This window comes from Microtus pennsylvanicus, chromosome 1 (assembly GCF_037038515.1).
Source record: "Microtus pennsylvanicus isolate mMicPen1 chromosome 1, mMicPen1.hap1, whole genome shotgun sequence".
Taxonomy (NCBI): domain Eukaryota; kingdom Metazoa; phylum Chordata; class Mammalia; order Rodentia; family Cricetidae; genus Microtus; species Microtus pennsylvanicus.
Genome location: NC_134579.1, coordinates 95866953 through 95881832, shown reverse-complemented (window position 1 = coordinate 95881832; position 14880 = coordinate 95866953). Strand labels below are relative to the sequence as shown.

At 55.3% G+C, this 14880-nt stretch overlaps 1 protein-coding gene across 3 annotated transcripts in view; it reads right to left on the bottom strand.

Moving 5' to 3' along the window:
• Nucleotides 1-196: 196 nt before the first annotated feature.
• Nucleotides 197-14880, bottom strand: part of Ttyh3 (tweety family member 3) — a 28219-nt gene continuing 13535 nt past the window's right edge. The window contains exons 5-15 of one of the 3 annotated variants that reach the window (XM_075974496.1): nt 14535-14630; nt 13339-13411; nt 13012-13087; nt 11919-11974; nt 11161-11253; nt 9302-9394; nt 8972-9108; nt 6282-6455; nt 5620-5695; nt 4584-4686; nt 197-3131 (exon numbers count right to left, since the gene is read on the bottom strand). In XM_075974496.1, coding sequence (XP_075830611.1) covers nt 4606-4686; nt 5620-5695; nt 6282-6455; nt 8972-9108; nt 9302-9394; nt 11161-11253; nt 11919-11974; nt 13012-13087; nt 13339-13411; nt 14535-14630 — 955 coding nt within the window. In that variant the 3' untranslated portion in view covers nt 197-3131; nt 4584-4605. The remainder of the gene's footprint in view (nt 3132-4583; nt 4687-5619; nt 5696-6281; nt 6456-8971; nt 9109-9301; nt 9395-11160; nt 11254-11918; nt 11975-13011; nt 13088-13338; nt 13412-14534; nt 14631-14880) is intronic. The other 2 variants (XM_075974505.1, XM_075974515.1) reach the window with 2 other exon arrangements.

Here is a 14880-nt window from a genome sequence, read left to right as displayed (position 1 = left end):
TCTATGGCTCCCTCCCAGCCAGTAAGTTCCTGTCTCTACCCATGAAATCTTGGCCCTACTGAATATGGTTGGTTCCCCACAGACCTCACTCAGGAGCCCTGTGTCCCTAGCCTGAGCTGCAGGCAGTCACCCTGTGTACAGCCTATGGATCTGGATCCTCCAAGGCAGTTCAGGAAAGTCAGACCCGTTTTTTCTTAAAATTGTTTATTTTAAAACATGAAACCCAAGCTGAATAGAGATCACAGAAATTACATGGACAAGAACTTTAGTTATTTGCCAAGAAAAATAAAGTTCCCCAAAGAAATAAAAATTGAACCCCAAACCCGGTTTTAAAAAAAACAAAAACACAGCAACAGTAACACACAGCCATGGTCCTACAGAGGCTGGGGGGTAACTTGGGGCTGGCTCAATTCAGATGACATTGTCCACTGGGGGCAGATGCAGGCAGGGGGACAGTAACTGGGAGGCAAATCTCACAAACTCATATAGATGAGGAAGGGCATGGCACACCATCATTATGATTCGAAACAAACAAGAGACCCTGGTCACCTTTAGCCCAGGAGCTAACCACCTTCTGGGCTGGGCAGAGCTGGGACCTGGGTAGGGCAGGCATTTGGAAGGGGCCAGGAATTGCATAGTGAAAGAGGATGGGTGGGTGGGCGGGCACTGAGGGGAGGGTTTGGAGTTTATTCCAGGCCAAGATCTGCGACTTAAGCTCTGTCTCACAGAAGAAGTCAGTATGTTTGTGGGGCATGGTGACCATCAGTCCTATCAGTGTTGCTGTCCCAGCCAGGTCCCTCCTGGCTTGGCTAGGGACCTGGGTCTGGTTTGGTGGCTCAGCCTTCCTTGTTACCCACCAGAGCTGTAGGATCCCCTGGGGTAAAAGTGAGTGGGGACCAGTCCCAGGCAGCTGGCACTGTACTGTTCACCCCCTGGAGGGACTAGAGAGATTGAGGAGACAAGGGGCACCCCAAAAGTCAGAAAACAAAACAAAAACAATAACCACAGTGGCAGGAGCCGCCTCCTCCATGGAGGTCAGGGTAGGAATCCCCTTGTTTCCTTTCTTCAGCCTCGGTGAGTGAAGAGTCACAGATAGGAGCACGCACGCACACGACGGTCAGGACTCCCAAGACAGCACAAGTTCACAGCCACATCCGGGCAGTGCCCGCCTCTCATGCTATATACATTCACCTTGTGGCCAGCTCACGGCCAGGGGGCAGCATTTGTGCTTCTGAGAGGCCCCAGGGCACACCCAGGCACCCAGGCGGGGGTGCCCCATGCCTCCCTCAGAACCTGATGCCAGGAACACACTTACAATGGGCAGACCGGCCACAGCTGGGCCTCCCTGGCCCTGTAGATTCCTGGCGCCAGCCCAGTTGGGGCCAAAGGCAGGGTCCCCTCCACTGAGGTTTTCTCATGCTCAGGAGCTATAGACGGCCAGACTTGGACCCTAGGCCCAGCGAGTCCTCTGCCGACTCCTTTTGGTCCCAGACACCAGCACAATGAAAGGGGTTGTTGGAAGGAAGGGAATGCAGAGCTCTCCCCTCTGGGGAGAGCTGAAGCCTGGGGTTCTGGGATCTGTAGCTGCCAGGTTTGCTCCCGGAGGACCACAGGTCTGTAAACCACCTCCTGCCACAGGGCCCCAGCCTTGGTTACCTTACACATGCTGCTTGCTCCAAGCCCTATAGCTGCCCACCCCACAGGCCAGAGCTCCCACTAGCTGGCTGGGCCAGGGTAGAGGCTCCAGGTCCTGATTTGAGAGCTGATCCGGCTCCTCACAGCAGGAAGCACAGCAAACATCACACACTAAAGCCAAAAGCACCTTAGGGGAGCAGTGTTCCAGGGTGGGGACTGAGGTCAAAGGGCTTCAGTCCACAGTTCCTGGGACATGCTCCTCCTGGGGCAGCACCTGCCTGGGGAGGGGTCTCAAGGCCCTTGAGTTGCCTGTGGGTCTGGCCCCTCCCTGGCAGCACCCCACAAAGAAATGACGACTCTAGCCCTGGCTCCAGGCTAGACTTAGGGTCATGCTTGCTGGCTCAGGGTCAGCCAGGAGTGCCCGTGGCAGCTGAGAGTGAGGTTAGTGGTTAATCCCAACAACGGCATCCTGAGGCTGGGGGCGCATTCACAGCCATCTCAAGTCCAGCCCTCAAGGCTCCAGAGGGCGCTGCTGCTTGTCCTGGGCAAGAATGGAACTGAGAGGGAAGGGGAGTGGGCAGTGTCCTGCTTCTCCTATGCCCCAGACTGCCCTGGAGATGATAAATGCGGTCCGTGCAAAAACCAACGGATGAAGCTGCCACTCTTCGGGATGAATGGGAAAGAGGGTTTGGCACCAAGAAGGCGGCCAGCACTGAGGGGCCAGGGAGTGACCTCTGTGTGGCACCTGCTGTCTGGGGAGAGCTGGCTGGGCGCTGAGGGAGAGAACCATGGGAGAAGAAGGTGCAGGAAGAGCCCCACCCCGGAGGCAGCTCAGAACTGACAGGAAGGGCCAAGTAAGTCGGGTGGGAAAAAGAAGGCAGGTGCTGGATGTCGCAAAGACGGGCGTGTGTGAAGGGGCCACTCAGTGACGAGCAGGTGGGCACCAGGCACAGGGGCTTCCACTGCCTACGAATGGAGAAACGATCCTCAGAGGGGTCAGGGGCCAGGGCAATGCCAGGAAAGGTTCGGTGCAGCTGGAGGGGAGGGAACTCCCGGAGTGTAGGGGACAGCATGGAGGGCCACCTGCGGAAGGAACATGGGGGTGGAAGCACCTGGCACAGAGCAGGGCTCAGAGAGCCCAAGAGGACAGAGGGAGATGGAGGCAGGCGGGGTCGGGTTGCTGGTGGCAGTGTCTGTCCAGGTGAGTGCCCACAAGTCTCACTTCTCAGGCTGGCCCAGAGCTCATGCTGGGCACCTACATGCCTCCTGCAGGGTGGGGACAGTGGGGGCGGGGCTTCAGATGTGCCTAGGGCTGGTCTGGTGTAGCTTGCAGAGGGTCCGGCAGGGTAGAAGCAGCAGTGCTGGCATAGGAAGGGTGGGGCAATTGGCACGTGGGGGCAGATGGCTGGCCGGTGTGCGGTCTAGTGCCCGCTGCCGCTCGAGTCGGGGCGAGGCTGGCTCGTGGCGAGGTATTTGGCTCTCATGCTGGAGGTGTACTAGAGGAGAGAGGGAGGGAGGAAGCAGGGTCAGCTGGGTTTCTGGGCAGGACTGAGCAGCCAGTAGCCTCACTGATGTGGGCCTTGGTAGGGTGAGCCACAGCCGACCCTTGGGGGGCAGAACACAGCAGTGCAGGGCGTGGTTGGCAGAATCCTATGGTAAGAGCTGCTGGCCCAGGGCCAGGACCAAGGACTGGGTACAGATTAGGGAAGGATGGAGGCTAGCCTCTATAACCCAGGCTGGGCCACAGAGGCAAGCTTCCTTTCCCAATTAAGTACATTCAGTCCCTTATTGTCACTAAGCCACTCCTAGAGCCCCAGTTGGATACTTGCTACTTCAAAGGCCCTAATTGCATCATACACGCCAAGAACCTGAAGGCCACACAGACCCCATCTCTACGCCACTGCTTTAGAGCTCTGCCCTGGGCCAAGACAAGGTCTCCCAGGGCAGGTCTGCATGAAGCTAGGCCACAGCCTACTGCTGGGGAGTCCACTGGAGTCAGGAGGCTTAAGCCTCCCCGCCCCCAGCCATGAGTGTCAGGCTAGAGTGACTCTGCCCACCCCTCAGATGGGACACTAACTCCTCCAGATGTGTGCTTTGAGATGGAGGTGAACGGCTGGTTCTGCATATTACAGTCTGCACATCTTGGCCACCCTAACAGTAGAACAGGTGTAAAGGTTTGGGTAGTGCATCTGTGTGGGGTGTACATGTGTGTGTGTGTGTACGTGTGTGTGTGTGTGCATGCACACAGAGGATGTGCCAATGCCAGGCAGTGTGCAAAGGGTTTGCATTCCTGTATCAGGGACAAAGGTCACCACTGCTCAGAAGGCTGAGCAGGCTGACTCCCACCCACCCTAAGGAGCACAGGCTGGCTTCACAGTCCCCAGATGAGAGGGACAACGCTCCTGGGGACCTGAGTGCTTCCTTGAAACATTCTAGGTTAAGGTCGCGGGCAGCGGCCGTGGAGCAGCAGTGGGAGCAGCAGGGGCCCCAGAGCCATGTCATTCCATGGACATGCAGCAGTGACAAGGGACAGGAGGTTGGGATGGGACACTGGTGGGATGGGACGGAAGATGGCAGCCCAGAGACCTGGAGGAGCCCAAGCAGGCATTGGGACAGGGACAGGGGTTCATACCCATGTGAGCACACCTGTATACCTGTGTGCATGGGCCAGCATGCAGGACCACATACCCAGGGACCCAGCTCTGCATCTAAGGTCAGATGCACAGAGGGTCTGGGTAGAAGTGACAAGATGGGCTGGGCCTCCTGCAGCTGATGACAGTAGAGTCAAGCCTGGAATGGGGTTCACTGTGATAGCAGTGGGCTCAGGACCATTTCAGAGGCCTCCGGTCCCCCAAACAGTGGATGGGGGACAGTGGTGAGCAGAGGGTGCAAGGCATGGAGGTACAGGCGGGCAGCCGTGCGGGGTGGGGGGCTGGGCGGGTCAGTACCTGTCACTCTTTGAGGGTACAGCTACCACAGTGTTCGGGCGCTGTCCATGGGTTTAAACTGCCAGCCTGCATGGCTGCCAGAGTCCAGGGCAGCCAGGTAGCGCTAGGAGGGCCCAGGGTGGGAGGGATGCAGGAGAAAGAGAGAGAGAGGGGTGTCCTCAACGCCAGGCGTGGCCGGCCCCAAGTGGACCACAAGACCAGAGGGCAAGGGTGAGGGCAGTCGAGTGTGACACAGAGACCTGACAGTTCCTGGTCCACGTCCTTGGCACCCTGGCTCAGCCCTGTGCTAGGGAACATTGTGGTGTTGTGGAAGACACACTGCAGATGTTCCTAAAACAAGGCGGCCTTCAGCCTCTTAGAGCCTGTCCTCACAGCCCAGTCCTCAGGGGAGCCCCAGGGGCCCCCACATTTCCAACAGCACCTACTCTTTGACACCAAATCCACCCTGATTCTTTTGTCTACAGCTCACTCCTGGGGCTTAGAAGAGACATCAGGCCTGGGTTAGAACAGCCTGGGGCTGAGACATGGGAGGATGCTTAGGGAGAGGGAGGGAGGGACGGAGGGAGGTAGGGAGGGAGAGAGGAAGGGAAGAGACAAATGGAAGAAAGGAAAGAGAAGGGAGGAGAGAGAGATGGAGGAAGGGATGGAGGGTTGGGTGGAGGACGGAAGGAGGGAAGAAGAAACAGGGCTCTAATGATGGAGCTGCCTCGCCGAGGCTTTGGGAAGCCCAGGGTAAAGATGGGAAGAAAGTACTGGGGCCCTGCTGGCCACCTGCTTATCTCAAGAAAGAACCAAGGGCTGACTGCTAGGTAGCAGGACCCCAAGATTGCCCAAGCTAACCTCCAGGCCCCTCAAGAGTGCCAAGAGCTGGAGGACCCACCCAGTCCGATTTGTTTAGGCCCTGGTATTACAGGCTCACAGCTTTCTCAAGAGCCCAGGCAGCCTGTGAGAGATAACACCAGGGTACCATGGCGACAGACTGTAGAGCCCTCAAGCCAGAGAATCTCCCCACCCACCCTCCTGCCCTGAGACTTACTGAGGGCGGTGGGGACTCGCGCCCAATGAGGGGGGTGTTCTCACAGCGGGGATTCTGGAAATTGGCATTCTGGCTCCTGAGTGGAAGGGGAGAGAGAGCACGTGAATGGTCATGGGCCATATGGTCCTTACTCTGGGGGAAATGGCCCATCTTTTTATTGTTTTATTTTGTTTTAGATAGGGTCTCGTGTAGCTCAGGCTGGCCTCAAACTTGCTATGTAGCCAAGGATAACCTTGAATTCCCGATCTTCCTGCCCCTACCAACTGAGTGATGGGATTACAAGTGTGACCACCTTAGAGCCAGACAGGTCCTATGCCTGGCCAGCTCTGCCCATGCTAGCTTTGTAGTGTCAAGCTCAGAACAGTCCTCTATGAACGCCGGCTTCCCTGGCAGTCAGAACCCATCTCCCACCAGGTTACCTGCCTACCACAAAGGCACACACCCTCCACCTGGCCCTGTGGCCACCCTATGGCCATTCCACCTGAAGCCCTGGCTGCCCAGCCTTGGTGAGAGTGCCCCCCACCCCTTTTCCTGCAGCTGTACAGGCCCTGAACCCCGCCTCCCCATCCCCTCTGACAGCCCGATAGTCCGCAGGCTCCCCAGTTGCGTATGCACACCATCCCCGGCCCTACCTCTGCCTGTTCCCAGCCGTCACAACTCACATGTACTCGGTGACTGGCGCATTGCTGACGGTGTGGGCGGCGGCTGGGATGCTGGCCTCACTGCCGTAGCTGCTGCCGCAGCTGTACAAACTGGGCATGTGCACTCGGTAAAGGCTGTCGTGTGCCTGCCGTGGCCCCGGAGCATTGTCCTCTTCTCCATCCTCATCTGGGCCTCTGCAGGGAGGGACAGCGGCACTCAGTGTGCTTACTCTGGGGTGCTGATGTGTGGCAGGGCCGCGGGCTGCTCAGTCTGTCCTCTGAGATGCATCGTTCCCTGAGTTATGGGGTCCTCTTTTGGCTTTGTGGGGCTTGTTCTCAACCTTGGGAGGCCTGAGGTAACCTGCCCTGCTCCCTTCTGGCTTCCCACTCTCTGCTCCGTTACTGGCTGTGGGACAGACTTCGGTTGTTCTGCAGCAGCCCTGTGCTTCTATTCCACATGGACTGCAAGGCGAGGCCACCGTGTGGGAAGCACTCAGAGGTGGGACAGGGTGAATGTCTGGTGTGACCATGGCTGAGCCCTGCAGGACCTCACGCATAGCTCTCACCTGGCCCTCGATAAGTGTTCTTTAAAACAAGAATTATTAGCTGGGTGTGATGGCACACACTCGAAAAACCAAAACTAAAAACCAACCCCTCCCCCCCAAAAAAAGGAGAGAGAGAGAATTATTTTTTATTTTTTTAGAGTCAAAGCTTTTCTGTATAACCCTGGTTGTCCTGAAATTCCCTTTGTAGACCAGGCTGGCCTTGAACTCACAGAAATTTGCCTACCTCTGCCTCCCAAATGCTGAGATTAAATTGTGCCACCACCCCTAATTTTTTTCTTTTTAATTATTTATTTTATATGCATTGGTGTTTTGCCTGCATGTATGTCTGTGTGAGGGTGTCAGATCCTCTGGAATTGGAGTTACAGACAGTTGTGAGTCACCAAGTGGATGCTGATTGAACCAGGTCCTCTGGAAGAGCAGTCAGTGCTCTTAACCGCTGAGCCACCTCTTCAGGCCCTATTTTATTTTTAATTTTGTGTACTTGTATGAGAAGAAGGTTTGTGCACCTGAGTGCAGGTGCCTGTGGAGAACAGAAGAGGGCACTGGCTCTCTTGGAGCTGGACTTCAAACAATTGTTAGCTGCCCAGCGTATGTGCTGGGAACTAAACTTGGGTACCATGGGAGAGCAGTGTACACTCTTCACCCTGATCCATCACTCGGGCTCCACAACATGTGACCTCTTAGAGCTCACTTTGACAACAGCAATACGGTGACCTGTTCAGTCACACAGCAAGCAAGAGTAGAGTCAGGACCTGAACAAGCATGAAGGTCCAGGGCTCGTGGCTACTCTCCTGCAGTCTCCTCATATGTTACCACTGCCATCAGCACTACCATCAACCACCGTCACTACTGCTAGAGCCACCAGCAAATCCTCAGCACCATCACCATCGCCACCACCATCTTTGTTGTCACCAGAATCACCACCGCCATCATCACCACCATTGCTACCATCACAACCACAGCTACCACAACTCACTGTCACTGTGACTTCTACCACTCCCCCCAACATCCCCAACACCAGAACTACATCACAACTGCAACCATCGCTAGAATCACGATTGTCACCATCATCCCCGCTAATATCAGCCATTCCCATCATCAGCACCTTCAGTACTGCCACCATCCCCACCAAAATCACCATCACTGCCACCATTACAACCATCACCATCTTCATTATCACCACCACCAGCACCAGGCTGTTATCAACACCACAACCGGTACCACTGTCATGAATGCCACCATTGCCACTGTCACTGCTGTCATCTTCGGAATCATTACCGCCATTATCGTAACCACCTTTATTATCATGAGCAGCAGAATCACATCACCATGATTCTAACACCACCATTCCCAGCACCACCTCAAACATCACGGCCATTTTCATTGCCACCACAAACCACCCATCCTCATCATCCCCACCATCATCATACCCTCTTGGAACTGATTCTCTCTGTAGACCAGGCTGGCTTCGAACTCACAGAGATCCGCCTGCCTTTGCTTCCCGAGTGCTGGGACTAAAGGCGTGCGCCACTTCTCCCAGCCATCATCACCTGCTTTATCACCACTATCTCCATCACACTTAGAGGGAAAGGGAGCAGAATAACAGCACAGGCACAGGGGACAAACCTGAGCAGACATACTTGCCATCTCAGTTGGACCACAAACAGCATCGTGGCCCCAGGAGAAGGAGCTGAAAGGGCTAGGAAGCCTGACTCTCCCAGGCTGAGGAGACCGAGACAGGAGCCCTGAGGACTCCTGGCTCCAAAGATAAGGACACAATGGCCCCATCTGGATCCCCAGCAGGATATGGCCACCTGAACATCCTCCTACAGGAGCCAAGTCCTCACCACCCACAGCTGTGCACATCTGTCCCTGGGACCACAGAAGACACAGTCTGATGTAGTCTTCACGGAGTAGGGCATAAAGTGAACACAAGGGGGCAGGAGAGCCTGGCTCTGGATGGGAATTTCTGCTGCCATCACTACTCAAATCAATAGCACAGGCTCCCGGAACAGCAGGCAGCCCCCAACATGCTTCAGAGGCCTGGGAAGCAGTAAGAGCTGAGGAAGTGTATGTCTCTCACCGCTGGAGACAGGACCAAGTGTCCAGAAGGGCCAAATTCCAGGACCCCAGGGAAAGCCTCACCTCTTCTGTTGCCAGGTGTGCGGAACGCTGCAGACGATGGAGCTGAACATGAGGGCTGTGACGAAAGAGAAGAGGGCCAGGTAGATGAGGCCCTCGACACCATCGTAGCAGAAGCCTGTCAGTGCCTGCACGTAGTCCTGAGCCGGAAGAATGGGACACGATGCCAAGGACAGGGAGAGAATTGGGGACAAGTGGTGAGATCAACTTGCTAAGCCACACTGGATGCTCCTTACACGAGGCAGTGTAGAGGGCCCACCATCAACCCAGGGACCACAAACCTCTTTCTAGTGGCTCCCCTCTGCCCCGCCCCCGGAAGCCCAGTGGCCTCACCAGGTGCAAGCTCCGGCAGTCCACCAGGGCGGTGAGGTGCTGGAGATTCACCTCCGTGCCGTTTAGCACCTCCTGGACTCGGAGCAAGGGATCCTGGGGTGGACACAACACTTGATGTCAGGATAACTGGGAAGACCCAAATGAGCCATGGAGCCTCCAGTCTCCTTCCATCTTACAACTAGCCACAGAGCCCATCCCCTGAATCCCGACTCCATGCCAGCACCTGAGGGTCTTCAGAAAAAAAATGGCAAGCCTGGGTTCTGTGCCTTGGAAACACAGGGACCAGAGAACCCACAGATACCTTTCCAATACAGTCACTGCTAAGATAGATTTAATTTAAATTAATTTTCTTGTCAAGAGTCTTGCTACATACTGTAAGATGGCCTCAAACTCACAATCCTCCTGCTTCAACCTTTTCAGGCCTGGGTTAGGGGTATGCGCTACCACACTTAGCTAGATTTCCTTCAGTGTTGTGGGAGAACCTGACTCACTATGTGTCCCCGACTGGGCCTCGTTCTGCTCTTAAAACATATGTTAGGGGGCAGAAGGAACGGCTCAGCAGTTAAGAGCATCGGCTGCTCTTTCAGAAGACCCAGGTTGGAGTTTCAACGCCTACACAGTGGCTCACAACTGTCTGTGACTCCAGTTCCCAGGGATCTGATGTCCTTCTCTGGTCTACACAAGTACCAGACACTTATGCAGGCAAAACACCCATTACATAAAATGGAATTAAAAATAAATTTTACAAAAATCAGATTTTAGGCTGGTTGTGGTAGACAAGCCTGCAACCCCAGCATCCCAGAAGTACATGCAGGCTGCCTCTTGAATGCTGACTAAAGGAAAGTGTCACCTCACCTGGCTGTGGAACATTATTAACAGATTGGGGCTTGTACTGGGAACACAGAACCTGGTATGATAGACTGGGTCCCCAAATTGTGGGCTAAAGGCCCAACCCAAACCCCTAGAAAGTCACAGTTTGGAGAGAGATTTTTTTCTCATTGCCTTTTTGCAGTGCTGGGATGGAACCTAGGAATTCCTTGCATGTGCCTGCCAAGTTCTTGGTCACTAAGCCCTCTCTCCAGCTTACCTAGAGACCTGTGGGCTCACTGCAGTTCAGGCAGGACTCTCACTCCCTACGGAGCAGAGGAGGAGTTTGAACTGATCCTCCAGACTCTACCTTCCTAGTACTGAAAGTCAGGTATGTGCCACCACACCCAGCCAGGCCTTGCAATTTTTTTTTTTTTTTGTTTTTCGAGACAGGGTTTCTCTGTAGCTTTGGTGCTAGTCCTGGAACTAGCTCTTGTAGACCAGGCTGGCCTCGAACTCCCAGAGAACCGCCTGCCTCTGCCTCCCGAGTGCTGGGATTAAAGGCGTGTGCCACCACCGCCCGGCCAGGCCTTGCATTTCTGAGACAGGGTTGGGCCATGTAGCCCAGGATAGCCTAGCATTCAAGATCTCGCCTCAGCCTCCTGAGTCCTATGATCACAGGCGTGTCACTACGCCAAGCTTGTATTACTTTTTAAAGAACAAAAACATTTTATTTTGTGTGTGTGTGCGCGTGTGTGTACACAAGCATGCCACAGTGAACAAACTGAGGTCAGACAACAGTTTGTAGGAGTCACTTCCTTCCACCATGTGGGCCTCAGGGATTGGACTCAGGTTGCCATGTTTGGTGGCAGAGACCCTTACATTCTGAGCCACCTCAGCCTCCCAGATATTTTATAAACCCATGAGCAATGCCTAGAAAAAGGGGGTGGAAGGTAAAGGAAGGAGGGTTAAAGGCTATGGGAACAGAAGGGGAACAATCAAGACCCTCAAGTTTCTGTTCGTCAGGGCCACCGTTGCCCACAGCCCCTCACCTTGGTGGCTGGGTGCTCCTTCGGGACACTCCTCAGCAGCTCGGCCACGACATCCTGCATTTCCACCAGAGCTTTGTGGCTTCCCGACAGCTTCTGCTCCACGGAGAAGTGTGGAATCCAGCAGCTGCCTGCTGCTCTCCCACCGCCGTCCTCCCACCCCAGTGATCTCCAAGGCCCCACGTCGGCCAGTTATGCCTGACTGCACCCTGTAGGCTACAGGTCACCCCTTCTCCCTGAAGGTGCCCACACAGGGGATGATACACACCCCTGAAGTGGTAACAAAACCCTGCGCCCACTCCAGAGAGCAAAGTAAAGCACCGTCAATGGAGGTGTGTCTTCAGGATGCAAAGGGTACCCTCTCCCCACTGGGGGGACAAGTAGTGGGTACAGGGTATGGCTAGTTGGGGCTGCCAAACTCTTCAAATGCCACCACCGAGACCTCTGAACAGGTGGCATTTTACAGAGGTGCTCCCAGGGCTCCTCCCATACCTGTCTACATTTGCTAGTCAGCTAGCCTCTGTCCTGCAGGGTTGCTGAGGGAACCCCAAAGAACGAAAGGCATCTCAAGGATCCACATTAAATAGGTCACTACAAGGATGGGGCGAAAGATTAGCATCCTCCGATGTGAGTTTGCACAGAGCCTAAGGGGCCAGTAGCTTCAGCTATGTGGGCTTAGAGGACAAGCTCATGGCCCTTTCCGCCTCTTCCCGCACCCTGTGTCTCTGGCCCTGGCTACCCAGGACCAGTCTGGCTCTCACCTGTTGGAAGGGGTTGGTGGCACGGGGCGAGCAAGCCAAGTAGTATTGCAAAATGTCTGTGAAAAGAGGGAGGAGGTGCTGAGGACAGTCCTGTCTGTGTCTGCATGCAAGTTCATGCATTGTCCTCAAGTGGGCCCGCCTGCGTCTGGGTGCCTACATGCGCCAATGCTTGCAAATGATGCATGTTTGTATCCTTGTGCGTGCACATACTTGCATGTACATGAATTTACATACATGTGTATGAACGCTTGTGCTTGTGTGTGAGGCTGAGCAGTGATCTCCAGGAAGACTGTGGCTGAGCCAAGATCCTGTCCTCAGAGTGGGCCCCTGAAGGGTGCAGGATACTCAGGGGTGGGTTTTCCTGCTCTGAAGCAGTGATAGTGGGCAGAGTGGGGTCTCTATGCCAGCACCCACCCTCAGCCTTAGGTTCTATGTTTCATTCGGTTTCTAGGCACGCAGGGGCTGTAAGGCCAGGGACGGCTCCTCAATCTCTTCCTGTATCCAGCATATCAGGAAGTCCTGTTGGTCTCACCTTGAGGAGCATCCCTGCCCACTTCCACCTGTTCAAGCCTCCATTGCCTCCGGCCTGTGGCTCTCTGACAGCTTCCCCTTCCTTTGCCCAACACGTCAGTCAGCAGCCTTGGGAAGCTTTTGTTTGTATTTTTGTGGTTTTGAAACAGTTTCACCCAGGTTGGCCAGCAATTCAAGCTCCTACTACTCCAGCCTGCCGAGTACGGGGATTCAGGGCATGTGCCATGCCCAAGCTCAGGAGGCCTTTACCGGGCTTAACACGTGTCTTGGTACTCTCTCTCTTCCACCACAAGAAAGCCTATACTCCCAGCTGTGCCGCAGCCTCCTGGCTTCCCATTCTCTGTTCCCAATTAGCGGCCTCACAAACATGGCTGGGGCTTCCGCCTCAGGCATCCACTAGAGTTGCAAGCTCCCAAGCAGGTGTCTATCCCCCTGGCTGCCCACTTGGAAGCAGCCTGGGACACCAGCTTCCTGGCCTGTACCATACCTGCCTAAGGTCAAAGGCTTGTACGGGTAGGGACGTCTCAGCCTTGTCCAGTCCCACACATGGTCACAGACTCACCCCCACTCAGCACTGAGTGCTCCTCCACCATCTTGGTCACAAAGGTGTCAGGGTCTACGCAGAAGTCGCTGGAGCCCTGAAATGGGTGAGGCATGAAAGGGCAGGTGACCAAGATGGGCCTCAGAAGCAAGCCATGACCACCCAGAGTTCTCAGGGAGATTTTGTCCCTCACCCCCCAGGGTCTCCCCTTAGTTCAGAGAGGCAGAGTGGGATATAAGGAGCATGGGTCTGTGTGAACCAGGGCAAGATGACAGGGGACAGAAGTATGGCTTTTTCCTCCCAACCAAAGCCCATTAGATGGGGATTCCTGGTCCCCCTGCCACTCACCACAGACACGGCCAGCTCCAAGCCCAGTGCACCCCAGCTGATGACCAGGGCCAAGACACCCAGCAAGCAGACCCTTGGGGCAAAGAAGGCCCATCAGGCTGGGAATAGGGGATAGGGGACATGCCACACACACAGCTGCAGCACAAAATGCCAGGCCCTGTAAGCCTGGGCGGTCCGTTTGACCCACACAAGACAGTTGAGTCTTCCCGTGACCTGGTCTCAGTCGCTCAAGGCCCAGGACCTGCACAAACGCTCCTCCCAGCAGGGATGAGACTCACCCTGTGAGTGCGTGGCTAGGGACAAGTGACAGCAACCTAGGCTTGGGTAGGAAGACCCTGTGGCACCCTAGGTCTCATACATCCTGTCTACATGAGCCCTTGATTGCGTCAACCCCTCTGAGTATGCCAATGACGCCCATTCCTATGCATGGCTGGCTGTTCCCTCCCTCAGGCCCGCTCCGGCCACACAGGGCTCCCTGTTCTTCCACACATCACCCAGCCGCAGGTCTGCCTATCAGCCTGCACATCTTTTCCCAGGGTCTATGCATCGCTTGCTCTTGAGGGCCTCAGTCCCGCCATCCCCTCTCTTAGAGTGCCTGGGCTGCATCACACACACTGAAGAGGGCCCTGGCTCTGGCTCCGCTTCCCATTTCAGCACCACCACCTGACCCTCAGCCCCGGCAGGTTCATCTGTTCATCCTTGGGAGGCATGGAGGTGCAGAGGCTGGAGGGTCATGGGGGCTCCACAGTGCCAGACCCACACAGTAACTGAAAGGCGGCTGCTCCGGTGGGACAGTGACATCACCCCGCAGCCACCCCATTGGCAAGTTGACATCTTTGTCTTTCAGAGAAGATGGGTTTGGCCCCGATGGGTCAGCTGTTCAAAGTGGCTGACATGGTAAGAAGCAGAGCTGAGCTGGGACCCAGTCAGGTTGCCTGGTGTCCCCCACCAGACTAGCTATACGTAAACCCTGTGCAGACTCTCCTGCGGAGGGGCATAGCTAAAGACTATACACAGGCAAGTGGCTCATGGCACTGGTCACAGCAGTACGGCATCTCTGGGAGAAAGGCTGCCCTTAGGAGATGCTCATGGCCAGAGACATGTCATGTCACTGACAGAAGGAGACAGAGTTATGTTATCACACACCATCACTCCATCTGTGGGCCCATAAGGGCCCATCTTCCCCTTTGACTCACCCAACCAAGATACCCTTGGAGCTGCGGATGAGGCCCACCAGCACCAGGAGGCAGATGATGACATCAAGCAACAGCAGGCCCAGGTACCCCAGCCACCTGTGGACACACACAGGTGTGGGCCAGGCATGGATAATGGCTGGGCAAATAGCCCAGGACTTAGTCTTTTGGGTCAGGGTCTTGCCATTTAGTCCAGGCTAGCCTGGTGCTCCCAGCCCCTTTGCCTCCGCCTCTACTGTGTTGGGATTATATACCACCAAGTCTGACTTGAAGTCAGTTCTTGAAAAAGACAGCACCATCTCCTCCCACAGGGATTCCTGCTATGGCTGGCAACCTCAGGCACTAGGTA